Source organism: Meriones unguiculatus, chromosome 8 (genome assembly GCF_030254825.1).
Source record: "Meriones unguiculatus strain TT.TT164.6M chromosome 8, Bangor_MerUng_6.1, whole genome shotgun sequence".
In the NCBI taxonomy this organism is placed as follows: Eukaryota; Metazoa; Chordata; class Mammalia; order Rodentia; family Muridae; genus Meriones; species Meriones unguiculatus.
In genome coordinates, this window is record NC_083356.1 from 19,651,801 (window position 1) to 19,677,421 (window position 25,621).

At 47.8% G+C, this 25,621-nt stretch overlaps 2 protein-coding genes across 5 annotated transcripts in view; one reads left to right on the forward strand and one right to left on the reverse strand.

Moving 5' to 3' along the window:
* Window positions 1-25,621, reverse strand: part of Xrcc6 (X-ray repair cross complementing 6) — a 48,382-nt gene that overhangs the window by 18,080 nt on the left and 4,681 nt on the right. Inside the window, exons 1-3 of one of the 4 annotated variants that reach the window (XM_060388958.1) lie at window positions 2,935-3,066; window positions 2,230-2,317; window positions 672-784 (exon numbers count right to left, since the gene is read on the reverse strand). In XM_060388958.1, coding sequence (XP_060244941.1) covers window positions 672-784; window positions 2,230-2,305 — 189 coding nt within the window. In that variant the 5' untranslated portion in view covers window positions 2,306-2,317; window positions 2,935-3,066. The other 3 variants (XM_060388959.1, XM_060388961.1, XM_060388960.1) reach the window with 3 other exon arrangements.
* On the forward strand, window positions 3,210-25,461 carry Desi1 (desumoylating isopeptidase 1). Its single transcript, XM_021646512.2, has 6 exons — window positions 3,210-3,532; window positions 13,395-13,416; window positions 14,797-14,866; window positions 17,660-17,769; window positions 19,033-19,155; window positions 23,199-25,461. The coding sequence occupies exons 1-6, from the start codon at window positions 3,445-3,447 to the stop codon at window positions 23,290-23,292; spliced, it is 507 nt and encodes a 168-aa protein (XP_021502187.1). The 5' UTR covers window positions 3,210-3,444; the 3' UTR covers window positions 23,293-25,461.

The window sequence follows — 25,621 nt, forward strand, 5'->3', positions numbered from 1 at the left end:
CTCTCTCACACACACACCCCACACACACACTGATGAAAATTTTAAATTAGCCAGGCAATGTGGTGCACGCCTTTAACCTCAACACTCAGTAGCCTGCCTGGTCTACAAAGCGGGTTCCAGGACAGCCAGGGCTACACAGAGAAACCCTGTCTCGAAAAACAAAAAACGTAGAGTGGCACTAATCTGCTTTTGGCAGAATCTCACTATGGAGCCCTAGCTGCCTTTGAAGTCACGTTCTGCCTACTTCAGCCTCCAAGGTGCAGGCTACAGGCCTATGCCATCATTCCCAGACCTTTCCTACAAGGGGGACAGGACAACTATGAATCAAGTATGATTCTCTCTAAAAAGGAGATACTGGACCCCACATGAGGCCTGCAGATGAGAAGCAGTCTGACAGTCCTGGAAGCAGTGTGGACACTGCAGACTTCAGTCGGTCCGGCAGGAGACAAAGGCTCCTCCTGGGGTTCTGACCTGACTCCCACAGCACCTTACCCACTCACATTCTGCTCCACAGGCTTCTTCCTATTTGTTCTGTGTTTCCAGACAGGGTCTCACCATGTAGCCCTTGGCTATCCTGAAACTAGCTATGTAGACCAGGCTGGCCTCAACTCCTAAGTGCTGAGATTAAAGGCGTGTGCCACCATGCCCATTCAGTAACGAGGTGGTCTTACCTGAATGCTCATATCAAAAGGTGTGATTTCATCTTCACCCTGAGATTCAAACATGGGCCTGGAGGCATCAACCAGAAAAATCAAACTGTCTCTTCCTGAATATTTATACTCTCCTATGGAGAAATATATGGGAGAAAACATTTGCCTTTTGCATCATATTTAGTATGTTTATCATGCACACAAAAGAAACCCATAGAGCAAAAGTACAACCTGACAGATTACTGTAGGATGAACACACTTAAACCCACCACTCCCATCAGGACCCCGAGTCCTGACATGAGCCCTCAGACTTTCCTACGTCTCCCTAAAGGAAACCAAGATCTTGACTTTTTGGTAATCATTCCCTTATTTTTCTTTATAGCATATGTGAGTGCCTGGGTCCAAGTTCCAACACCAAAGTACATGGACTATATATATCTATAATTCATCTAAGTATATATTTCAAATCTTTAGTTTTGACTTATTTTTATTTCCTTTATAAAATAAATTTAGCTAGACATGGTGGTGCCTCTAATTCTAGCAGTTGTGAGACAGAGGCAGGTGAATCTCTCAGTTAAAGGCCAGCCTGATCTACAAAGAGAGACCTTATTTCAGGAAAAAAAAAATTATTAGATGTATTCATTTTATTTTGTATGTGAAAGTTTTGCTTGCATATATGTATGTAGACTCTGTGCATGCTTGGTACTCTCAGAGGCCAGAAGAAGGCATTAGGTCCCCTGGAAATGGGGTTATGGATGGTGAACCACCATGTGGGGTGCTGGGAATAGAACCTAGGTCCTCTGGAAGAGGCGCCAATGCTCTTAACCACTGAGCCATCCCTCCAGCCCTTGGGAGTCTCTTCTTCTGAGGTTGAGGGAGGTTTTGGGGTACAAACCTGAAGCTGGGCTCAGATTCCAGGCAAGAGGCAGGAGAAAAGGTGGAGAACAGGACATGTGACTAGCGGCCACCAACACCCATTTTCATGTAAACCCACTTCCCAGGAGTTATCAGGAGCTCAAAGTCAACATCAGTTACCAGGGAGTTTCAAGTCAGCCTAGTCTACATGAGACCTTGCCTCAAAAGGAAATAAACAAACAGGAGCTGGAGAGGTAGCTCAGCGATCAAACCAGTGGTTAAGAACACCTGCTTCTCTCTTGTAGCTGCCCCACACGGAAGCTCACCACCACTTCCGCTCCAGGAGAGCCAACTCCCACTTCTGGCTTCCTTTTGCACCTGACATGCACACGGTGCACACACACACATAAAATAAAAATAAATGTTTAAAACAACCAAAAATAAAAAAAGACAAAAATTACCATGACAGAGTCACTTATTGAAAATTAATAATCAGTGACTAGTTTTAAAAAAAATACGGTTAGAAATGTTCATAGACTGAACAGGACCTGAATAATAACAAATAGCTCTGCAAAAATCAAAGGGAGAAAAATTATTTTAGATTATCTGGGGAGAAAAGGGAGGGCTGTCAGACAGCAAATACCCCCAGCAAATAGACAGTAAAAAAAAGCAGGAAGAAAGTCTTTCTTCCACACAGACCACACCACGTGACGAGGCCACTTACCACCTGCGTCAGGGCTCTGCTCCTCCTCTTCGTCTTCGTCGCCATCGGTCTTGTAGTAGGACTCCCACTCTGACATGTTGGCTCGTCACTAGGCAAGAGAAGTTATGAAGGACAAATTTAAACAGGGAAAAAAAAAACAAAAAACCAAAACCCGAGGAGGGTAGCTCTGTGGCAAAGCGCTTGCCTACCATGTGCCGGGTCCTATGCCACTAGGAAAATAAAATAAAGGAAGGAAAAGAAGACAGGGACTCGTAGGGCCTTTTTAGATCTGCTCAAATGCTCGGCATGTGAATGACGCTGCTGCTGAGAGCTCTCGGTCTTTGAAGGGGCAGAGGAATTAGCGTGGGAATCATCCCTGGAGCAGCTTCCCCCTGGCTATCCCTTAAGGATGCTGCAGGACCAACATGTCTGGGGTGAGGGGCGGGGTACAATGGAGCAGCTCAACCGGGAAGGTCACATCTCCAGCGCCGCCTGGGCCGGGAGGGTACTTGGTGGTCTGGCTAAAACACTCTTCATTCCTTCCCCAGGTCTCTCCGACTTTCAGGCAGAGACTCTCAGCGAAGTCTCCGCCACCAGTCAGTCCTAGGCCGCCTACTGGGGTACAAGTGTCTGTTCCGACAGACACTCCTGCGCGGCGAGCCAGAGGGCCCCGCGACTCTGAGCGTGCAAGCAGGGCCTCCGAGGCATGCCGCACCCGACACGTACCTGCTTTTGCAGCAGGTGAGCAAGCCACCGGGACGGCAGAAGGCGGGCCCCGCGTCCGCGCGGGCTCCAGCTCTCTCCCCCAATCAACGGCGTCGACGTCATCACGCACAAACGCCCTCGTACTCGCCCTGCGGACACGCCCACTCCCAGCCCGGGCTTCCACCCACTTCCCCGAAACTGCGTTGCACGCGGCTGGAGAAAGCCCCGCCCCTTGCCCGAGGCCCCGCCCCCGCCGGCCCGTCAGCACCGAACGCACATGCGTGAAAGTGCGTCCCCGCCCCTGCCCCCTGTTCTGTGTGGAGTCTCCGGGATCTCTCTCTGTCACCTCACAGAAGTCGTTGCCGGTCGCGGGTGTGGGGCGCGAGTAGCGCAGGGCCGCCTCTCCCCCGCCCTCAGGCCGGGCTCCGGCTCGGTCCCCCACTCCCCCTCTCCCCACCCTGGTCGGGTACCCGAAGGTCCAAGCCGCTGCCGGCTGCCCGGGGGCCATCGTGGCCGCCGCCACGGGTCCTGATGGAGCCGCCGAATCTCTATCCGGTGAAGCTCTACGTGTACGACTTGTCCAAAGGCCTGGCCCGGCGGCTCAGCCCCATCATGCTGGGTGAGGGGACCGGGGTCAGCGGGAAGTAGGCAGGTGGCCGCCGGCAGATCGCTGCCGAGGGGGGGTAGAGGGACCCACGGGTGGGAGAAAAGACCCCTTAGGGCAGGGAAGAGAGCGGGATGGAGTTCCCTGAACCCCTTTTCCAGCTTCACGATCCAAGCCCTTGCAGGGCTCCGGCTGGGAGCAAGTTAGGGACTGGGGTTAGCCGACTGATCTTGGCGAATCCTCTACACTCCTTCTTTGGCTCAAAGTAGAGAAAGCGAGGATGTCTCCAGCGCGTGTCCCTGGTGGTGGAAGCGACACTGCAGACGAGATCCTCTGGCGGCTCTCGGAGTGACTGCCCTCCGCGCCAAAAGGAAACTCCCTCTGCAGTCCTTGGAGTGGATGGGAAGGCAGAGGGCCTGAGTCCTCACGCGGCTCCAGGTTAGGCCAAGTCAGGTCACCCTGAGCCAGAACTTAGAACTAATCACATTCTGTCCGACGATGCAGTCTTCCGCTCAACAGCTAATTGCTTTTGACCAGATGGTGAGAAAGCAATTCTGGGGGAAGACGGGATCCTGTTTTGTCAGTGAGGGTTAGTTAAGGGGAAGTGTTTGGTTTGCGCTCAGGTTCGAATGGTTTAGCGCTGAGAGAGAAAACTTCCAAGTCAGATACCAAAATGTCTGTATCTCGTAGGATTTGTCAGGTTTGCCCTTTCAGGTAATGACGGACAGGAAAGGAGTTCAGGGATTGACAATCACGTAGTTTTGCACTGTCCAATCGATAGTGTTTCCTGGCTTAGTTCTTCCTCAGTGAAGGCAAGGGGCAGGGATCAAGGAAGCGAGGCAACTTTGGGGGCCATCTTTTTGTGATGTGTCACTGAGCTGAACTTCATTAATCCTTCCACCCTGGGGCAGTGAGTGGTTTCTAAATTTGGCTTCACATCAGAATCAGCTAGAATGTTCGTTAAAAACACAAGCACCTGACTAAGTATGAGGCTCACTCACTGGAGAATTCCTGCTTGGCACGCATGCTTCAAGCCCAGGGCTTGGTCTGTAACACGGAAGCAAAAACAAGTGTGTTCCTTTCCAGTGTATATTGTTAAATAAAATCGGGGGGGAAATGTATTAGAGTCAGCCAACTGTAGTGGAACACACTTGTAATCCTAGTACTAAGGAGGCTGAGGTCAGAGGGCTGTGGGTTCCAGACCAACAATCTAGGCTACATAGCACATCGTGTTAAAAAAAAAAAAAAGAAAATAAAGAAAAGGGAGCAGGAGAGAGAGAGATCAAATTAAAACAATTCCTCTATCAAAGGAACTGGTAACCGGGAGCTAATGGAAACTTTGCCCTGAACTTTTTCTTAACTGTTTCAACACATACACTTTTGTAAGTTTTAAATGTGTGAATCGTAGAGCCACACTTTACAAATACTGAACCAGAATCTTTGGGAATCTGTATTTTTAATGGGTTTGTTGGATCATTCTTTATGTAGCCAGCCCATTCCATTATCAGAGAGAAGTTTGGACCTAAGTCATGGGTTGTTGGCAGGGCCTAGTGACTCGGTCATAGAGGCCTTACCTAACATGCACAAAGCTGGTCGGCAGCACACCTAAGAAGAAAGGCAAATCTGAAAGCAAAACTTCCAAGTACTCTTTTCGTTGTTTGATTGGGAGGCTTTTGAGTCGTTGGTAGATTATATCAGTGAGGTTCTAGCTATGTTCCTCGGAATGCAGTCATTTGTTTGATTTTATCACAGGAAGGCATTGTTTATTTCCTCCACCCAAAAAGCCTCCCCTCCCCATACTGATTATTTTTTGTCCTAATACCTAATAGTTATTGTTCTTAGCTGACAGAGACACTAGATGTTGTTGTTTCATTCATTAAACAAATTAATTTGAGTGCTTAGCATGTGCTCATGTTTAATGTGGTAATGTTTAACGATGTGATTGGAACGAACAAAGATGTTTGCAGTCATGGCATTAGCTAGCACAGTGTGTGTGTGTGTGTATGTGTGTGTGTGTAAAATAAGAGTTTCAGAAGCTGTGACTTAAGCCAGGAATACAGAATGAAGCACAGCTGTCCGTGGAGGGCGATGAGGGAATTAGAGTGTTGTAGATAGAAGGACTGACCAGCCAGGGTCTAGGGCAGGAAAGCCTGGCTGCTGGAGGAGCTGAAATGCAGCAGTAGAGTGTGGTAGTAAAGAAGGAAGTGAATAAGGCAGGTGAAGCATTAGAGTAGCCTCTGGGGTTTGGACCCAGACACTTGAAATACGCTAGGCAAGCAGTCCACCTCCGAGCTACATCCCTAGCACCTCTGTTCTTTTAGCTAGCTGTGATGCTCTAGAAGGCACCAGCCAAATATGAAACTTCACTAATTTGGCAAATCAGAGGTCCATAGTGTTGCCTATAACTTTAATTCTCTTTTTTCCTGTATTGTTTTTTATTCCCTTTACAAAACAAATGAAGGAAGAGTTAGGGAAAATCATTACTTTCCAATTTAAAGATGTACACACATGCAAAATTAAAAAAAAAATTAAGTGGAAATAGGCATTAACTTTCTGTTCTTTCCTTTCAGATACCTACAATCTTACAGTTGGGTATAACCTAATTGAGTTAGTTTCCATATATTGATTTTTCATTCCTAAAATGCATTTGAACTTGAAAAAAAAATTAATCTGTGTGGGCTGGCAAGACAGATCATTGGGTTAGGACACTTGTCACCCAGCCTGACAACCTGACTTTGAGCCCAAGAACCTAAGGAGAGAACAGAATAATAGTTGAGATCTTGTCACAAGCCAGGCCGCCCCCCTTTTCCTGAGTTTTGCACACTAGACTCCTACCACACCCATGTGAAATAGGTCCTTGTTATTTGCCTCAAGTCACCCAGCAGGTGAGTGGCAGAGCTGGGTAATGGGCACAGCTTACTTCACCATCGTTTTGCTAATACCAACCGTCCAAGATAACATGTTCCCTTACGACTAATTTAAAGTGGGTTCTTTGTTCAGATGTCCAAGGTGTCCCTAGACAGATGTCTCAAGATGGACTGAAAAAGATCTGGCCTCCATGTCTGTGTGCTACTCTCCTAGGACTCTGACCAAACCTCTTAGCCCTCCTTTTCCCAAAGCAAATTCATGTCACTTCGTCATGTAAGTTTCCCATTTAAGATCTTATCCATGGGCCAGAGAGATGGCTCAGTAGTTAAGGGCACATACTGTTCTTGCAGAGAGGACCTGTTCCCAACACCCACATGGTGGCACATGCTGTAATCCCAGCACTCAGAGAGGCAGAGGCAGGCAGATCTTTGAAGTTCTAGGACAGCCAAGGCTACACAGAGAAACCCTGTCTCGAAAAAAAAAAAAAATTAAAGGCCTTATACAATTTTGTTACAGTTTGTGATTGGCCAAAATAACACTTAAACTCCATCAAACTATCCTTCTTGGTTTTCTTTATTATTGTTGTTTAGTTTTATATGTGTGTGCCACATGTGAGAGTACACTATAGTAATAAGTAAAGTTAAGTAAAAACATTTCGGGCCTGGGGAGAGAGTTTAATGGATAAAACTCTAGTTATGCAAGCATGGGAACCTGAGCTTGAGTGTGTGTTGTATGTGCTGGTACCAGCAGAGGCCAGAAGAGAGCACTGGATTCCCGGAAGCTAGACATTCCCTGACCTGTCCTATTTGGAGGATATGTGCCTCTCATCAAAGTGTGTTCTCCAGTATCTCACTTGCCTCAATTATCCTTAGCATTCTAATTGAGTGGACAGCTTAATTGCACCTCCCCCCCCCCGTATCACTATTTGGCTAATATAATTAGCTATTAAAATTTTCCTTCAGCTCTTCCTCTTAATAATTTTAGCTCCTCTTTAAATTTCCTGACCTCTTTTTGTGAAAAGGCACGCAGAGATAAATACAGAGGCCCTGGAGGAGTGTGGAATAAGATAGGGGCTCACTATGCAGCCAAGGCTGGTTCTGAACTCCCAGTCCTGCTGCCTGGGTCCTCAGGCTTAGCATGACAAGTAGCTTTACCCACTAAGCCATCCCCCGGCCCTGAGATTGGCTTTTAACTAAGCTAACAAGTATCTAACCAGAAGTTTTATATGCATTCCTAAGTTATTTTTCCTTAGAAGCTAGTCAAATTGCTGTAAGATTAAAGCTGTAAAGGGTAATTGTATAGTAGACTGCTTAGCTGACATGCATGAGGCCTTGAGTTTGAAAAAAAAACTCACTAAATCTGTGTACATCTTGACAGAACGCAACAGAGTAAATATTTGGGTCTGTATACTTAGTTCCTAGAACAACAGCAATAAGGCCTCTTAAGTTTCAATTTCTTGAAAAGTAATGTGCATGTATGTATAAAATTAGACAATCATGTAAAAGAGATGACAGTTGCATGCCAAGATAAATGCAGCAGGAGCCTGGAGCTTCTGGAGGCAGAGAACCTCACTCCTCAGAGTACGCAGTAACAGTCTAGTGCCCCTAAGGAGTGTGAACACACATGTGCGTGGTGCTGGGCCTCACCGAACTATTCCCTCATTCCCAGTATTGATTATAGAAATGACTCAGACTTTGAGATTAAACAGAATTTATTCAAATCGGAATGTTCTAAGGCAATCAATTGTGCTTTGTTCTCGTTTTCATTGTTCATTGTGTGCTCACTGTTTGATGTCCACTGAAGGAATGAGGGAATAGCAGTCTTGCAAAATACAAACCAATGTGGCTTACAGGGCTCCGCGAACTCCTGTCTAATGTCTGCAGCCTCACCTGTTGCCATCTCATGTTTAACATGCACACTGCATTAGATTCTGCAACAAAATCTACTTTTGTTGGTTAAAAAAAAAAAAACTGCCATGTTTTAGTTAGGTTTCTGTGATGAAACACCATGGCCAAGGCAACTTGAGAAGAAAAATATTTATTTGGTTTACATATCCTGAATCCCAGTCCACTGAGGAATGCCCAGGTAGGAACTCAGACTGAGCATGAAGGCAGAGACAGGAATTGAGGCCGAGGCCGTGGATGGGGCTGCTTACTGCCCTACATGGATTGCTCAGCCTGCTCTCTTACAGAACCCAGGACCACCAGCCCAAGGTGGCCCCACCAACATTGGCCTGTGCATTCCCCCATCAATCACTAATTCAGAAAATGGAGACATCTCAGTTCTGATGTCTCTTCTCCCATAAACCTTTTTGGAAACCCACCATCCAGCTCTTGCCTCACATGCCTCTCTCTTGTGCTGATACCAGCCTGGGTGCTTCTGGAAGTACTTACCATCCTGTTTAGGACTGCACATTTTTTTTCATCTGTATCCACAACCCTTGCACCCCCAACTAGACTTGAAGTTCCATGAGGCAAGAGCTCTGCTGAAGCCCTAGAGTCTGACATAGTCTTGTATTTCATGAACACTAGCTGGGTAAATGGTGGGACATACCCCAAGCCTTGCTAAAGCCCAGCTAATATGCATGGGCAGCCATTAAGAGGAGACCCTCTCCACACCAAGAAAAAGAGCTCTGGAGGTTTGGTTTGATTTTTTTATATGTATGCATGTTTTGTTTTTTTTTGGGGGGGGGTGGCTCTTGTGCACTGTCTATGCTGCAAAGGCCAGAAAAGGGCATTAGGTCCCCCGGAACTGATGTTACAGGTGGTTGTGGGTGCTGGGAACAGAACCCCGGTGCCCTGGAAGAGCAGCCAGTGCTCTTCACCACAGAGTCCTCGCTCTCCAGCTTCTAAGGTCTTTGATTGTTGAGGCAGCATTTCATGGGCTTAGGCTGGCTCTCAGCTCGTGGTCTTTCAGCTTCCATCTCTTCGTGCTGGGATTATAGGCATGTGCCATCGTCCTGTATTTCTGTTCTCCACCAACCCAATACAAAGTCTCACTCTGTACTTCAGGCTGCTCCACAGCAATTCTCCTGCCTCAGCCTTCCAAGGGAAAGGATTACGGGTACTGCCACATCTGACTATAGTTATCTTTACTCTGGGGCGGGGCGGAGGGAGTCCTGTGCTGACTCTAAAGGATCTATACTACATGGTTAGATATTTTTAAACAACCTTTTAAAATTTATAGATTATTTTGTGGTGCTCAGGTTAGAACTTGCTTCCTTGTGTATGGTGTAAGGCAAATACTCTACCAGTTCTTTTCATGGTGATTTCCTAGCCCCCCTTTTCTCCCCACAGACAAGAAGGGTAAACCCTTCTGCTCACAGGCATCTTATAATATTGACTGCAGAGGGCTACTTACATTATACAAAAGCTTCCTTTTAAATAAATAGTGTTTATTTTCAGGTAACACTTAAGCCTCTCTTACTGTTGGCGAAGTGCCAGTTAAAATACTGTTGCTAGGGCAGCGTTGTGTGACACAAACCAGGGCTGCACTTGATCTCCAGCAAAGAGCTAATGTGTTTCCTTTCCCTGCCAAACTGAGACAAAATGCCGCCTGCAAGGAGGCTTGTGTCTCTGGGGTCCCATCACTGCCACCCACTTAACTCTTCCAAATAGGCATTTGCATAGCAGCAGCGGTACGCTGATCTAGCCTGTATATATATAGTTTACCCCGCTCTGTGTTTATCCGAGTGGGGTACTCACCCCAAGACTTTTATGTACCTCTTTACTCTGTGCAGTGAAGGCTGACAGTAGCACCCCTTGCCCTACACCTGTCATCCGTACAGGCTGACCCCCATGCCTTGTTTTTTGCAGCCATGCTCCAAAGACAAGCAGCCATGTGACCACCCACTCTCTGGCTTGCTGAGGAAATCCCAGTGGGAAATAATCCGCTCTGTGCTGTGCTAATATCCACTGCGTCTAATTCATGTCCCCAGATGCCTTTGTGCCCTACTTTCATAGCTCATGCTAACCACCTCACCTTCTCCCGTCTAATCTTGCGCAAAAAAAATTAATATTCCGTTCAGCCTGCTTTCCTGTGGCCTTCGCTTTGCCAAGACCACGGTCCTCTTTTTCCCAAGGGTAGGCTCAGACGCAGCGAGCCTCACATTTCTACCTCTGCATCTCCATCAAACCCCTCTTCGCATCTCGCCTTGTTTTTTCACACTAAACAAAACACAGGTCTTGCTCATCTTTTCAAAATAGCAAATGTGCACTGTGTAACATTTCAGATATGTGGGAACAGGTCTGGGCTGGGGCTCTTGCTGGCAAAGGACAAGGACCTGGGCTTGATCCCTTGGATCACAGGAGCCAAGCATGGGGCTAGGTACCTTTAATCCCAGCAGGTGGGGGTGTGGGAGGCAAGTGAATCAGGACTTAAGGTTGGCTACATAGCAAGTTAGAGGCCAGCTCAGAATACGTAAGACCTTGTCTCAGAAAAGAAAGAAGAAAGAAAATCTAGGCCTTGGAGGCTAGCCCAGTGGTAGAGTACCTGCTTACCATATACGAGACTCTGTGTTCATTCCCCAGTACATAGAATATAAAGGATGATGTGGACATGGTGGCACATGGTTTTAATCCCAGCATAGAAAGACCCTATCTAAAAAAAAAAAAAAAAAAGTTGAAGTACATATTTGGAAGGCTTTCATTTACCTAGAAAAGGAAACGGTGTGTAAATAACACGGGGGAAGTGTGAGCATGGCGTTCTCCTTCCTAGAGCAGATGAGGGAGATGCTTAGCAGTCACTAAGCCTTTGGACTGACAGCCTTGGAGAGTGAGTGAGGCTCACCGCATTCCTAGCCCCTCCCTCCTTCCTCACTTGCATGTATTGTCTCCCGTAGGGTTTGCCGTGGCCTCTGAGCTGCTCCTCACCCCTTCTCTCAGTTCATCCTCTCCACCACATCTCACCCACCAGTTTATAGCCCAGGCTGGTCTTGAAGTCACTTTGAGCCTGTAGCCTTTAAGTTTAATCACAGTTTAGTGTGTCTCTAAGTGTTGCAGCATGTATGTGGAGGGTCAGAAGACAACTTCCGGGAGTTGGTCCTTTCCTTCTACCACATGGGGCCCAGGAATTGGATTGAGGTCATCAGACATGGTGTCAAGTGCCATTCCCACTGACTGAGTCATCTTGCTGACCCGTACACAGCATGTTTTTAAAGATTTTTACTTAGATGTAATTGTGTGTGTCTGTGTTGTGGTTGTGTACAGGTGCTTCAGAGGCCAGAAAAGGGCATTGGATCCCCTGGAGCTAGAGTTACAGGTAGTTATGAACACTTCACCCTGCCCCCAGTGTGAGTGCTGGGGACCAAACAAGTACTCCGGAAGAGGGGCAGCAAGTGCCAAGTGTTGTGGTACACACTTGTAGCCCCAGCCCTGAAGTGGAGACAGGAGGATTCCTGGGCCTTGATGGCTAGCCAGCCTTACCTGAACCAGGGATGCCAGGTTCATTAAGAGACTGTGTCAAAATCAAGATGGAGAGTGATTGAGAAAGATATGTCAACCTCTGGCCTCCACACGCGTGGTAGGCGGAGTGTCTAGGTTTAGATGACACATGCTTATCTCAACATCAGAATTGGAGCTAGGAGGATTGCTTTGAGTTCGAGGCCAGCCTGAGCTAGATAAGTTGCTTCCAACAAAACTAAACAAGGCTAATGTGGCTCGGGGAGAGCGCTTGCCTAGCATGCACAAGGCCCTAAAATTGATCCCCAGTATGACAAGAAAATAAAAATAGAATGCTAGTCTTACATTTGGGTCAGAATGTACAGATGGCTCAGTGGGTAAAGATGCCTGGTTGGCAAGCTAACAACCTGAGTTGGATGGCCAGAGCTTGCATGGGGAAATCGGAGAATGAACTCCTGCAAACTGTCCTCTGACCTCCATGTGTACACCAAGGCATATACACACACATGCGCACACACCCACACTCTAAATAAGTAAATAAACACATGTGAAAATTATTTTTAAAAAGTGTGTCTGATCAGAGCACTGTCCTACCCAGCCCAGGCCACCCTGCCTTGCCACAGGCCTGCCGGCTGCTCCTAGCACCATCACCACTCCTGCTCTCTGGCCTGCAAAACCTTAGTCTTCATGTATTTGCGAGGACTGTCCTCTCTGGCAGATACGCCCAGCTTTGCCCCTGCTGGCTCCTTCACTGGTTGAATTCAAGCCCGTGAAGGTAGTTCTTTATCTTTACTAACTCAGCACTGTGTTTCAGTTAATTATTTATATGTGTCTTTCCACTTGATTTTGAGCTTCTGAAGACAGGATAACCTGTGTCTGCATTTTAACACCTGACATCGCTGGTAGGCAGAGGAATTGACTAATAGTCCCTGAGAGTAGGTCAGTGGAGAGCATGTGCTCAGAATTGCTCATACACCTGGATTTATTCACCAGGTGCATGTGCCTTCTTTAAAACACACAGCACTTAGTTTGGTACCATTGCTTTCTGAAGAATTGCACCCTCATGGAGAAGTGGCTAACGTCGCTGCAGATGACACAGAGAAGTTAAAAAGATGGAGTTGATTTAACCCAGATGGGAAATAAGAACAGATGTAAACATTTATGTCAGCGTTTTTTTGTTTGTTTTGTTTTTGTTTTTTTTTTGTTGTTGTTGTTGTGTTTATAAAAACCTTTTTTTAATTTATTTAATTTTATTTTATGTGCATTAGTGTGTGCATCAGATCCCTTGGAACTGAGGTTGCAGACAGTTGTGAGCTGCCATGTGGGTGCTGGGAATTGAACCTGGGTCCTTTAGAAGAGCAAACAGTACTCTTAACCACTGAGCCATCTCTCCAGCCCATGTCAGCGTTTTTATGTTGCTGTCTGATAAGGCAAAATGGTGCATCCTTGTCATAGCCAGAGGACTGCCATAGAGGAGAGCTGGGGTTCTAGAAAGTCCTCTGGGAGGTATCCTAAGTTTTCTCCTGGTTTGAATGAGTTCTAAATTCACTCAGGCTGAGGGGGCCACCAGGTCTTGTCCCAAATGACTAACCCTCTCCTTTTCTCCACAGGGAAGCAACTGGAAGGCATCTGGTAAGTGCATTGGGACTCCCGGTATCGACTGCCTTGTGAGCAAAAGCGCGCACTAGCAGTTCGCTAGTCTCTGCAGCTCCCAGCTTTAAGCCTGGCTCTTCCTTGTTTGTTTCCCATATCCTTTGTTTGTTTGTTTGTTTTGACCTGGAACTCCCTCTTTAGATCAGGCTGGCCTCGAACTCACAGAGATCCGCCTGCCTCTGCCTCCTGAGTGCTGGGATCAAAGGTGTATGCTACCACTGCCCAGCCCAATTTCTATTTTTATGTGTATGTCTGTGCACTGTGTGTGTGTGTGTGCTTGATGCCTCGGAGGGCAGAAGTGGGCATCAGATCCCCGGATGGTTGTGAGCCACCATGCGGGTGCTGGGAATTGAACCTGGGTCCGGAAGAGCAGGCAGTGCTCTTAACTGCTGAGCCATCTCTCCAGCCCCCAGTTACCCCTATCCTAAAACACCAGTTCTCTGTGGATCTGGTTTTGCCCCTCCACCTCACAAGACATTGGCCGAATCTGGAGACATTTTTTGTCACAACTCCAGGGTGAAAGCTGCTGTCACCTACTGGCTTCCACTAATGCTCCCCACAGTAATCATCTATTCCCAAAGGCAGTGCTCGGCAGAGGGCATCTGTGGTGCTGTCAGCCCTCTCTGGGCTGTGCCATCAGTTCTGTGCATAAATTAGCTCCTGTAAGCAGTGTCAAATCCTGAGTGTTAGCTGGGAGTGGCAGCATACACCTTTAATCCCAGCACCCAGGAGAAAAGGTCTCTGAGATAGAGGCCAGTCTTGTCTACACAGGAAGCTCCAGGCCTACCAAGGCTACATAGTGAGACTATTTCTGGGGGAGAAACAAATGGCTGGGCGTGGTGGTGCACATCTATAAGCCCAGCACTCAGGAGGCAGAAGCAGGCAAATCTCTGTGAGTTCTAGGCCAGCCTGGTCTACAAAGTGAGTCTAGGACAACCAGGGCTACACAGAGAAACCCTGTCTTGAAAAGTAAACGTGCTTGTCCTAAGCATACAGACTCATTAGTTATTATTCCCTGAGCAGTACAGTGCAATGACTATGGCATTTGAATCGTGTTACGCATTATATGTCATCTTTAAATGATTCAGTCTACTTAAGGGTGCATATAGCTTCTGAGTATGACCTATTCCGTTTTAGAAAAGGGACCTGTGCATCTGTGAATTTGGGTATGAGGGTGGGGACAATCATCCCAGATTGAGAGGGACTGAATGTGTCTTCTTACTCATGTCTTCATCTGGCTAGAGAATAGAATTGGCTCCCTTGGTGACGTCTCGGGGCAGGAGTTACTCTCTCTGCAGTATGGGACTGGCTTTCTCTTGGGGAAGTTGTAAGTCGGCTCACTGTCCCTCTCTGCGGCAGGCACACCTCTATAGTTGTACACAAGGATGAGTTCTTCTTCGGCAGCGGCGGTATTTCCAGCTGTCCCCCGGTGAGTGTCTCCCCCGTACCTGCAGATTTCTGGGGGGTTCCTAGAGCCTGAGAGGCTTGGCTTGTGCGTGTGCCTCTGGCCTCTGGCAGTTTCTCATACAGTGCTTGAGCCAGGCGTGTTGGTGCACTGCACAAGCCTTTAATCCCAGCACTTGGGAAGCAGAAGTGGATGAGTCCCAGCCTGGTCTATACAGATCATCCCAGAAAGAAAAGACTTAAGCTAAGCAGTTTTATAATCCTAGTGCTTGTGGGTAGAGGCAGGAGGATTGCAAGTTCACCTTTCTTGGCTACCTGTTGAGTTCAAGGCTAGCCTGAGCTACATGAGACCCTCTCTCATAAAGGCACTCCTAAAAAGGACTAGTGTGATGGCACAGACATGGCTGGGCATGTAGGGAGCTTGCCACCAAACCTGACAGCCCAAGTTCAATCTTTAGAACATACACAGCAGAAGCAGAGAACCATCCCATAACTCTCCTCTGAGCAGAGCCTCACCCGTCTGCGCATGCTCATAATAGTGTAATGAAACAGGGCTTGGGGAGAGATTGTTCAACAGTCAAAGAACCCTGGCTGCTCTGCCAGCCAACCTAGGTTTGATTCTTCTGGCAGCTAATAACAACCTGTAACTGTAGTTTCAAGGGATCCACTGCCCACTTAGACTTCAGTTCCTCCCCAGCACTGTGGGTGGGGAGACATGAAGAGAAACAGGAAGACTCCTCATTCAGTCACACGTATGCCAGTTATCACCCAGTCAGCATCCTGCCCCTGTGGGCTGTGGGCCCCTCTTCTTGCGTGATCTTTCTGATTCTTTTCAGAACATTTCTCTCAGAGCCATCCCAGGATTGTCATGGTGCTCAAGCAAAAACCAGCCATTCAGTTTGATATAAGTAGGAAGTCATTCTTGATTTTTTTTCCAGTGGCCACCCTACAAGTCTTTCGTTAAGCCTGGTCACTTCTTTTTGTGTTTGCCTTTTGAGATTAAAAGGCCTCTCATGGCTGAGGCTGGCCTCAAGACCACTGTGCTGCTGAAGAGAACCTGGGGCCTCCTGATGCCCGTTGTCTTTACCTCCCACAGGCGTGTTTGTACCCAAAAAACCTGGTCAATTCTGTGTTGTCAGTGTGTCTATCTCTGTCCGTCTCTTCCCATTCCTCCAGAGCTTTCACTGCAGGCCTGAGCACTTCCTGTGTAGGCTGAACCTATGAAGTTTGCCTGAGCTCCCCTCTGTCCTCTATGTAGGAGACAGAAAGGTTTTTTGTTACTGCTTTTGTTTTTGTTTTGTTTTTTGTTTTTTTAAGGAATTTTAGCCTGAAGGCTCAGAAGGTGTCCCATGAGCTCTTTGGTCTTGTCTCTGGCTCCCTCACTAGCCATCCTCTTTTGTGGTGTGTCTTTTGTGGTGTCTTCCCCACCTCTGCCCTTTCCTGCTTGGGCATTTAACCTATACTCTAACCTAGCGTAGCTCCCTAATCCTTCACCTGAATGTGCCTCTCAATCCTTCAGGTGTGAGTGGGTGTCAGTTTCCTCAGGCAGATCTCAGCCTGGCCCTCCTCTGCCACAGGGACCTACAAATGGCATTCTGCTCTTTTCCAGTACAGCTCCTGGGTCAGCTTGACATGATCCACTGGTGTACAGACTTTTTTACCTACCTTCCCTAATAAACTTTAGGTCCCATGAGGACAGAAATCTCATATTTTGTATACATTGAACTCCCAGTGTCTGGCATTAGAGGTAGCATGTAAGTTCTCAATACGGTTTATCATGTGACTGAACAATAGGCGTTGCAATAGTGACCTCTTATTCTTTGGAACGTTAGGTAATTTTCCTCTGGCTACCATAATTATTGCTCACCATGCCTTCACCAATGCTCAGAACAATGTCAGCCTGAAGGGAAGTGCTCAGGGGCTGTCAATCAATGGCTTTTACAGGCAAGCTCTGTTCAGGAGTGTTCTATTTTCCCAAGTCTACCCTCCTTGATGTCCTATTGCTGGCCCTTTGGCTACTGTTCCTACTCCTTTAGGCTCCTGTGGCAACCCAGCTGTCATGTTCTATCCTTGTGATCATCTGTTGGGGACAAAAGGAGACCAGAGGTTCCAGGTTTCTGTCTTTTGGTTGTTGGTATTTTTTGAGACAGGGTCCTTCTGTGCAGCCTTGGCTGTCCTGGAGCCCACCATGTAGATGAGACTGGCCTCAAACTCAGAGATCTGCCTGACTCTGCCTCCATAGCGCTGGGAACAAAGGCGTGTGCCACCACACTCAGCTAGGTTTCCGTCTTTTTGAAAAGAAAGGAATGGACACTGTAGAAACCTGCGCAGGAATCAGCTTCCCCGCCTCACAGGCAACCAGAAGCCCAATCCCAAACTCACTAACCTCGATACAAACAGGAAATAGCCCTCTTCCTGGAACAAGAGTGTTCCAGCAGTTAAAAAACAAAGCTGGGGAACAGAGTTTTTATATTTTTGTGTAGGAAGTCACAGTAAACAATTCTTTCAAGCCTGGTGCAGTGGTAAACACCTTTAATCCCAACACTTGGGATGCAAAGGCAGGTGGATCTTTGTGAATTCGAGGCCATTCAGGGTTATATATTAAGACTTTCTAGAAATAATAGTCATTTAACAGATGGGGAAGGAAGCCTGGAGTTTACAAGATCCCTTCGCAAATAAAATGTTAACAGAGAATGCTGAGGGTCTCAGCGATAGAGCGCTACGAAAGGCCCTGGGTTTGGTCCCCAGAACAGCCAAGAAGAAGCAAAAAAACGAAAGTGATGATGACTGAGTGACTTTCTTGGGTTGACTCTTTCAGGGAGGGACATTGCTTGGGCCCCCAGACACTGTGGTTGATGTGGGGTGCACAGAAGTCACAGAAGAGATCTTTCTGGAATACCTGTCCTCCCTAGGGGAGTCTTTGTTCCGGTGAGTAAGGACAGGGTGGTGGCTGCTTGTGTGCTCCATGACTATACCATCCAAACCCTGCAAGGCAGGACCAGCATAGCCAGCTCCGACCTTCAGCTCCAGCCTGACCGGTCTTTGCTATCATGAAGAGAAAGCAGTTGCTGTACTATAGAAAAAGCCTCAGTGCCTACAGCAGCCAACACCGCATCCCAGCTTTTTTAGAAGAAAGAAAGGCTCCTCATTCCTTCTGAATGGGATCAGTAAATACTGTTCTTCACATCTTCTGGCTAAGTGGCTCTTCCTAAACATGGAAAATGGGGATGGTGGTAGGAATAGGATGAAATACCATCTTGAATGAATTTATCTTGAAATCTTTAGTCAGGCTGAGAATGTAGCTCAGTTGATATAGTGCGTTCCCCATTAGGCACAAAGCCTTAGGCTCAATCCCACTACACCACAGAAACTTCAACAGGTTTGTTGGTACGTGCTTTCAGTCCCTGCACTCAGGAAGGAGGCAGGAACATCAGAAGTTTGAGTTCATCCCTGGCTGCATTTGGAGGGAAACATGAACCTGAGCTAGCTCTGTCTCAAAAGAAAAAAAAAAAAACTTGAGTCGAAGCCTGGTAAAGGCATTTGCCGCAGAGCCGGACAGCCTGAGTGTGGTCCCTGAAGCCTTACCACACTGGAAGGACAGAACCTGCTATCACACACTCTCCTCTAATTTTATCTGTGTTCCCACACACCTACACACAAAATAAATGTAAAAAGAAAAATTGAGGAGGGACTCAGGGATGGCTTAAAGGATAAGAACATTTGTGGAGGGTTATCTTAGAGGCTAAGGCCTGGGCTCAGTTCCCAGGAGCCACACAACAGCCTGTAACTGCAAGAACAGGGTGTCCGACCCCGTCTTCCGGCCTTCACAGGCAGTAGGTGCACACATGGTACACGTTCATCCCTGCAAGCACTCATCTACATGAAATAAGGAAAGCTTTTTTTAAACTCAGTTTCATCAAGGGTTCACCTCCGATGCTAGCCCTACATTTGTGACTGTAAAGAGTCCGGAACTATGTAGAAAGCATGTACTTTTGGTTCATCTTTTCCTTGTGAATCACTTCTCAGAGGTCCAGGTCTGCAGACAGCAGTCCTTCTGGACTGTTTGAGAGGACCGGTCTCAGTCCTCATATAAGGCCCTGCCCACCTTCCCACTCACTCCACAGTGACAGTCCCTCATGTAGATGCTGCGGTCTTTCTCATCCACTCTCCAAACCTTTCTTCCGTGGACAGAGGAGAAGCCTACAACCTCTTTGAACACAACTGTAACACCTTTAGCAACGAAGTGGCACAGTTCCTGACTGGACGGAAGATCCCTTCCTACATAACAGACCTGCCCTCCGAAGTTCTGTCCACGTAAGTGTGACCTCCTTGTTTCTGCCCCTTCCAACTCTGCAAATCCCCAGTTGAGGCAGTCAGGAGGATCAGGGTGCCCTCAGCCCCCGGAGATGAGCCTGAGCCAAGTGTGCCTGCCCTATGGCAGCGGAAACCTCCCCGCCTGCCGGGCCTGTCAGTGACTGGTTCCACCACAGAAGGCCACCATTGTTTCACCCACCAGTGTGCACTGGTCTAACCTCCAGTCTCTTTGGAGCTGGCTGTAAGTGCTGGCACAGAATCTAGAAACCCACTTGATGCTAGCTTTAGTATTTATATAAACCGCAGTATCTAATACACAAAGCTATTGCCCAGAAGGGCTTCAGTAGATGGAGAATCTGGAGTAACAGGACAGCCCAGTTCTTAACTGTGGTTTGTCCTTGTCAGCCACACCCAAGTCACAATTCTGCTTGTCCTTGAACGCACAGGGCACGGACAGCCCTCAGTAGAGGCTTCCTCTGCCCCTGATGGGGTCCAGTCTTGGGAAGGGCCTATGGGCCATCACCCATTTGTCATCTCCTGAAAGGGCAGATACTCCCCAAAGCCACATTACTCGCTCCCATTTCTGATTGTATCAAGATACCTGCTCTAGCACATTTGTTGCCTTTGACTTTTTTTTTTTCTTCTGAATTTGTTTCTTCTGAATTGGGTAGGGTCCTGACCAGCAGGGATCCGGGCAGATAAACTCCTCAGTTTTATTTTAGAAACTGCATAGAAAACAAGGCTGCTGTCAGGCATGGTGGCAGATGCCTTTAATCCCAGACTAAAGGGAGGCAGAGGCAGGCAGATTGCTGTGAGTTCAAAGCCAGCCTGGTCTACAAATCAAGGACAGCCAAGGCTACACAGAGAAACCCTGTCTTGAAAAAAACAAAACAAAAAAGAAAAGGCTGCTAAGAGGCATGGTCACCCAAGCCTGGGACTGCCTTCTTCCTGATAGATGTGGGAGACCCCAGAGCTCTGCCTAGACTAGGTCACAAGACCCTGAGCACCTTTGAGTAGCCATATGCTCCTGCTCTTCCTTCTTTATTCTTTTAGGCTTATTTATTTATTAGGTATACAATGTTCTGTCTGCATGTACACCTGCACACCAGAAGAGGGCACCAGATCTCATTATAGATGGTTATGAGCCACCGTGTGGGTGCTGGGAATTGAACTCAGGACCTCTGGAAGAGCAGCCAGTGCGGTTAACCTCTAAGCCATCTCTCCAGCCCCCTGCTCCTCCTCCTTAATGTGTGAGGTTCGGGCGTTTGTCTAAATTAGGGCTTATATGTAACACTTAGAGCAGTTTACAAGTACCTTACTCTCTTGATCTAAGGGGTTTTTGTTCTTGTTTTGGGTTGGGTTGGGTTGGGTTAGGTTAGGTTGGGTTGGGTTGGGTTGGGTTGGGTTGGGTTGGGTTTTTTGAGATAGGATTTCACAGTGTAGCCTTGTCCTGGGGTTAATCTGTAGACCAGACCAGGCTGGCCTCGAACTCACAGCGATCCGCCTGCCTCTGCCTCCCAGAATGCTGGGATTACAGGCATGGGCCACCACACCTGGCTCTGAGGGATGACAGCTAGGCACAGTGGTGCACCCTGAGAATACCCGCAGTTGTGTGGCTGAGGCAAGAGGATCATAGTGAATTTGGGACCAGCTTGAGCTACATAGTGAGTCTGAGACCAGGTTGGGTTACATATTTAGTAAGAAAAACGAAGAGTGGGGGTAGACAGCAGCCTCTGAGTAAAGCCTGTGCCCATAGTATGTCCTGAGCCACTTATTTTTTTTGAGACAGGGTCTCACTATGTAGCCCAACTGGCCTAGAACTCGCTACATAGCCTATACTGGTCCCTGCTTCCTGAGGGCCAGTTTAAAGACTTTGACCACCATGCCCAGCATGAGACCACTCTATTTAAGGATACAGTAACCTTGAAAAGCCTCCAGAGTCCGTTTTCACAGTGATTCTCCAGCTAAGCTATTACAGGGACAAACCAGGTGATCTTTAGACAGTGACATCAACACCCGGCAGCCTTCCCAGAGTGTACCCTGCGCTCAAACAGTTCGTTTTCTGGAGGAATCTTAATTTTGTAACATCCTCACTCCCAGCCTCGTCATCCTGACTTCCTTTTGCTTTTGCCTCAGCTTCCGCCTTTTTACCTCAACTTCAACTTTATTTTTATCTTCTTCAAAAGAATTGAAGATACAAGTAAGCTGGGTGTTTTGGTGCATCCTGTAATCCCAGCACTTGGAAGGTGGACAAGAAGCGTGAGGCCAGCCTAGGCTACATGAGACCTGTCTTAAAGCCTATCCCTTCAACACAGGACACAAGTACAGAGAGCTCTAGCTGCCTGTGGGAGGCCAGCCTGTTTAACCACGACCCCACAGGGACCCAACCGGCCTTGCAGGTTCAGTAAGAAGATGGTGGTTCCCACACAGAGGAGGGGCCCAGGAGGAAATCCATAAAACAGACTATTTGGAAGATTGTTACTTGGCTTTTGGCTCCTGGAGTGGAAGCCTGAGATACTCAGTTTCTGAAGAGTAAGACTTTAGTTGGCACACTGCCAGAAGTTTCAATCCACGGCCACCTGACACTGATACCTTTGAGCCTATGATAAAGAAACTCACGGTGGTCGCCTGTGGTAGAGCAGAGCTGCTTACTTGTGGTGTCTAGGAAGCAAAGAGAAGGGACTAAGGTTCCACTGTCTCCTTCAAGGGCATGTCCCCAGTGACCAGAAGACCTCCCAATAGGCCCCACCATGATGAGTTTCATAGGCTGAGAACCAAGTCTATTAACACATGGACCTTGGGAAACACCTACCAAACCCTAACCCTCCTAGAACAACCATCTAAACTGTGGTAACAAGAAACCCACAACAGACCAAGTAAAAGACTAGAGAATCCTCTGCCCTAAATGGAACTTATACACTACACCTCCTCCCAAGGTTCAGGAGCCATTGCAGAAGAGGGGCAGAAAGAGTTGAGGGGCCAGAGGCAGGGATGGCTTACAAGGAAGTGTCTCCTGGATACCTCAAAGCAACTGAACATCTCAACAGCGGTTGTGACAGCATGGACGAGATTTGTGCAAGCCCAAGACAGACCAAAGCCCAACATGGAAAGGGGAATTGGGCATGAAATCCCACCCCTACCCAAGGAACTACTGGCAGTTGTTAGCTGCTGGAAGAGAGTGGGTCAGTTTTCTCCAAGAGTGTATACCTAATATGTCTGCCATGATCCAGTGGAAAGCGACACATCCAAGAATGTTTGGGCAGTCCAGAGTGGCCTTGACGGGAGAGAAGAAGCAGGCACACAAGCGTGGTTGGGTAGAGGGTGGGGTGGGTCCAGAAAGCATTTGGGAGGGAAGGTTAATAGGATCAAAGCATTGTATGAAATGCTGAAAGAGCGCACACCTTTAAACCCAGCGCTCAAGAGGCAGAGGCAGGCCTCTCTGTGAGTTTGAGGCCAGCCTGGTCTACAAAGCGAGTCCAGGATAGCAAGGGCTACACAGAGAAACCCTGTCTTAAAAGAAAAAAAGAAAGAAAAGTCTAATATATATAATAAGTATAATATTATATATATATATGTATGTATGTATGTATATATGTATGTATATTTAAAAAGAAGAGGCTGGGGGCCTGGAGAGGTGGCTCAGAGGTTAAGAGCACTGTCTGCTCTTCCAGAGGTCATGAGTTCAATTCCCAGCAACCACATGGTGGTTCACAACCATCTATAGTGAGATCTGGTGCCCTCTTCTGGCATGCAGGCAGAACATTGTATACATAATAAATAAATAAATCTTAAAAAAAAAATAGAAAAAGGCTGGGAGTGGTGATACATGCCTTTAACTATCTAGCATTTGAAAGACAGAGGTAGATCTCTGTGAGTTCAAGGTCTATGTAGAGAGTTCCAGAACAGTAAACACTACAGAAAGACCCTCAAATGAAAACAAACAAGAAAGCCAGTACTGCCATGACCATCATTCATGGCTACCATTCTATCTGTGGGTGGGCTTCACTTCAAAACCCTCCTAGCTCATGTCTGTTTCTTCACAGGCCCTTTGGACAAGCACTTCGGCCCTTCTTGGACTCCATCCAGATCCAGCCTCCAGGAGGAAACTCTGTGGGCAGACCCGATGGGCAAAGCTAACAGGACTGCACGGGACCGCCCGCCTCTCCAGGGCTTTTCCTTTTTAAACGAAACAAACCCTACCAGATTTCTATTTTATAATTTTACATCAGAGCTATAGGGACGGCTTTTTAAATTTCCCAGGGAAGGAGCTTGTCAGGCTGCACGTAGGACGATGCTCCTGAGAAACAGCAAATGCCGTCCCTTCTAATAGTATTATACTAATTTATTAAGGCTGTCTTGTCTGTGAGTTCACTTCTGACGCTGTTGCCTAAGCGTCCTCTACATGGAGATAGAGACGGTGTGGGAGAATCCCATCCTGGACCCTCTTCCCAGAGAATCCCCACATTCCACCCCAGCTGCCACGCCTGTGGGCCCCGGATGAGTTCTGTACTGTCCTTTACCCTGGAGCAGTCACCCACCCCCTTGCAGTAAATGAACCAAAGGACTTGGTGTACTCAGGCTCTGCTGTAGTTCTACCTAACTCAACCTAAGTGAACTCGTGAACTCTTTAGCCACAGTTGACCCTCCTCCTTCCCAAACAGGGCACAGTCAAAGCTGGAGCAGCCAGACCCCCAGATCAAGGGAGAGTGGCAGCAGGGATCAGGCTAAGGGAAAAAAAGAGATCAAGCCATTCCTCCCACTGAGTGCCAATCCTCTCTGCCTGCCCCTAAGCTGCTCTTCCTCAGCACAGCTTGACCTGTCACTTTTAATGGAGGTCTAGGCTGTAGTGGCAGAGACCCAAGCCTTCTGTCTGCAAATAATGACATCAGTCATTTACAGGCGACAGAGCCAGCCACCCAAACCAGTAGGAATTTGTCAGCCAGGTACTGAGGAGATGTGATTGTTCCCTGTAGTGGCATGCCACTGATGTAGAAAGAGTGCCATGATGGTGCAGATTCATGGCAGCAAGGACAGTTAGGGCTGTCTCCAATAGGGGCTTTCAAATTATCCTGAATGTCTTGAACAGACATCTCATTTTGACTTTTCAGCGGTGTGGTTGGGGTGAGTGGGCTCTTTCCTATCGGTGTCCTGGTAGGATCTCATAGGCAGGGATAGTCTAGAAGTCTATGAGCTAGAGGGACCTTAAGGCTCCCTTTTGTGGTGTGAGCCTCCTACTAGCTAATTTGGGGGACTGGATATGGAAAAGGGGACTCGAGCAGGCACCTGAGGCTCCGCTCCACATTTGTGGGAGGCCCTGCCATGGCTTCCTGCCACTTCTAAAACTTGAGCTCAATTGCTTCTTCTGGGCAGGCCTTTCCTCCCTGAAAAGCTCCTGTTGGCTCACATTGGTCCACGCTGCTGTCTTTGCCAGTAGCCATAGCAGTAGGCTTCATTGGGATCTCGGCCTTAGTGTTGGCCTGTTACCTGGCCAGGGCCAAGCCCAGATGGGATGTCAGTGATGTTTTGGAACTTGAAGGTTGGAGTCGGAGGGGTCTGAAGACCCCATAGTTTGCAAGTGTACATGGCAATGACAAAGTAGAGTGGAAAGCAGCAGGGCTTGTTGAGTATCGGTCTGTTGGCGGAACGGGGCCCAGAAGGATGAGTGTGAAGAGATTGTCTTCTGGGAAGGCAGAGTTGCTGGAAGCCATCACTTTATCATTTGCTTGGCCCCAGCTGTTAGCATCTACCTAGAGCCCTCACCTCCATCCTGAAGACGCTCAGGTGATCTCACAAAGCCTTTCTCTGGGTTTCCTCCCCCAGCCGTGATGCAGATAAAATGATAGTGTGAGAATTTTAGTCACTCGGTTGCTTGAATAGCCTCTTGTCATGTCTAGCAGAGATAGGAGGACTGGACAGTTTTTCAGACTTCTGCAGGAAGGCAAGCTCTTCCTACGCTATGCAAATCCCATTTTCACCAGAAATCCAGGCCAGGAAACTTCCCGTCTCTGTCCCAGTATCTCAGGAGTGCAGTATTTGTGACCAGGTGACTCCACCCGGGCACGTACAAGCAAGCTGAGAGGGAACTGAGTCATGGTATGTGTGTCACGTGATGGACACCCTTGTGGAGGTCCATTGGTTAAGGGACAGGGGAAGTGGAGTCATGCGACCATCACCCTCTCCTAGACCATAGGGTGGTCCTTTGAGATTCCGTCATGACTTCCTTGAAGTCAAACTAATGTCTAATGTGGAGGTATCTGCCGGTTTTCATTGGTGTTTTTTCTAATGCAATAAACATTCCTGCCTGCTGCTGTGGTGTGTTGCTTGAATCCCAGCACAAAGCAACCCCAAGGCTTCCTCGAGTGTCTCTGAGTCCAGGCATGCTGCCTTTGCCGAGTTGGAAGGGTTGTGGAGGCACGAGGGTAGTAAAGGCACGCACGCGCGCGCGCGCGCGCGTGTGTGTGTGTGT

What these genes read in the sequence shown, in the direction of transcription:
- Desi1 (XM_021646512.2), top strand. Translation starts at nt 3,445, where the DNA reads ATGGAGCCGCCGAATCTCTATCCGGTGAAGCTCTACGTGTACGACTTG. An exon ending in AAGCAACTGGAAGGCATCTG is followed by an intron (nt 13,417 to 14,796) that starts GTAAGTGCATTG and finishes TCTCTGCGGCAG; the next exon opens with GCACACCTCTATAGTTGTAC. An exon ending in GTATTTCCAGCTGTCCCCCG is followed by an intron (nt 14,867 to 17,659) that starts GTGAGTGTCTCC and finishes TGACTCTTTCAG; the next exon opens with GGAGGGACATTGCTTGGGCC.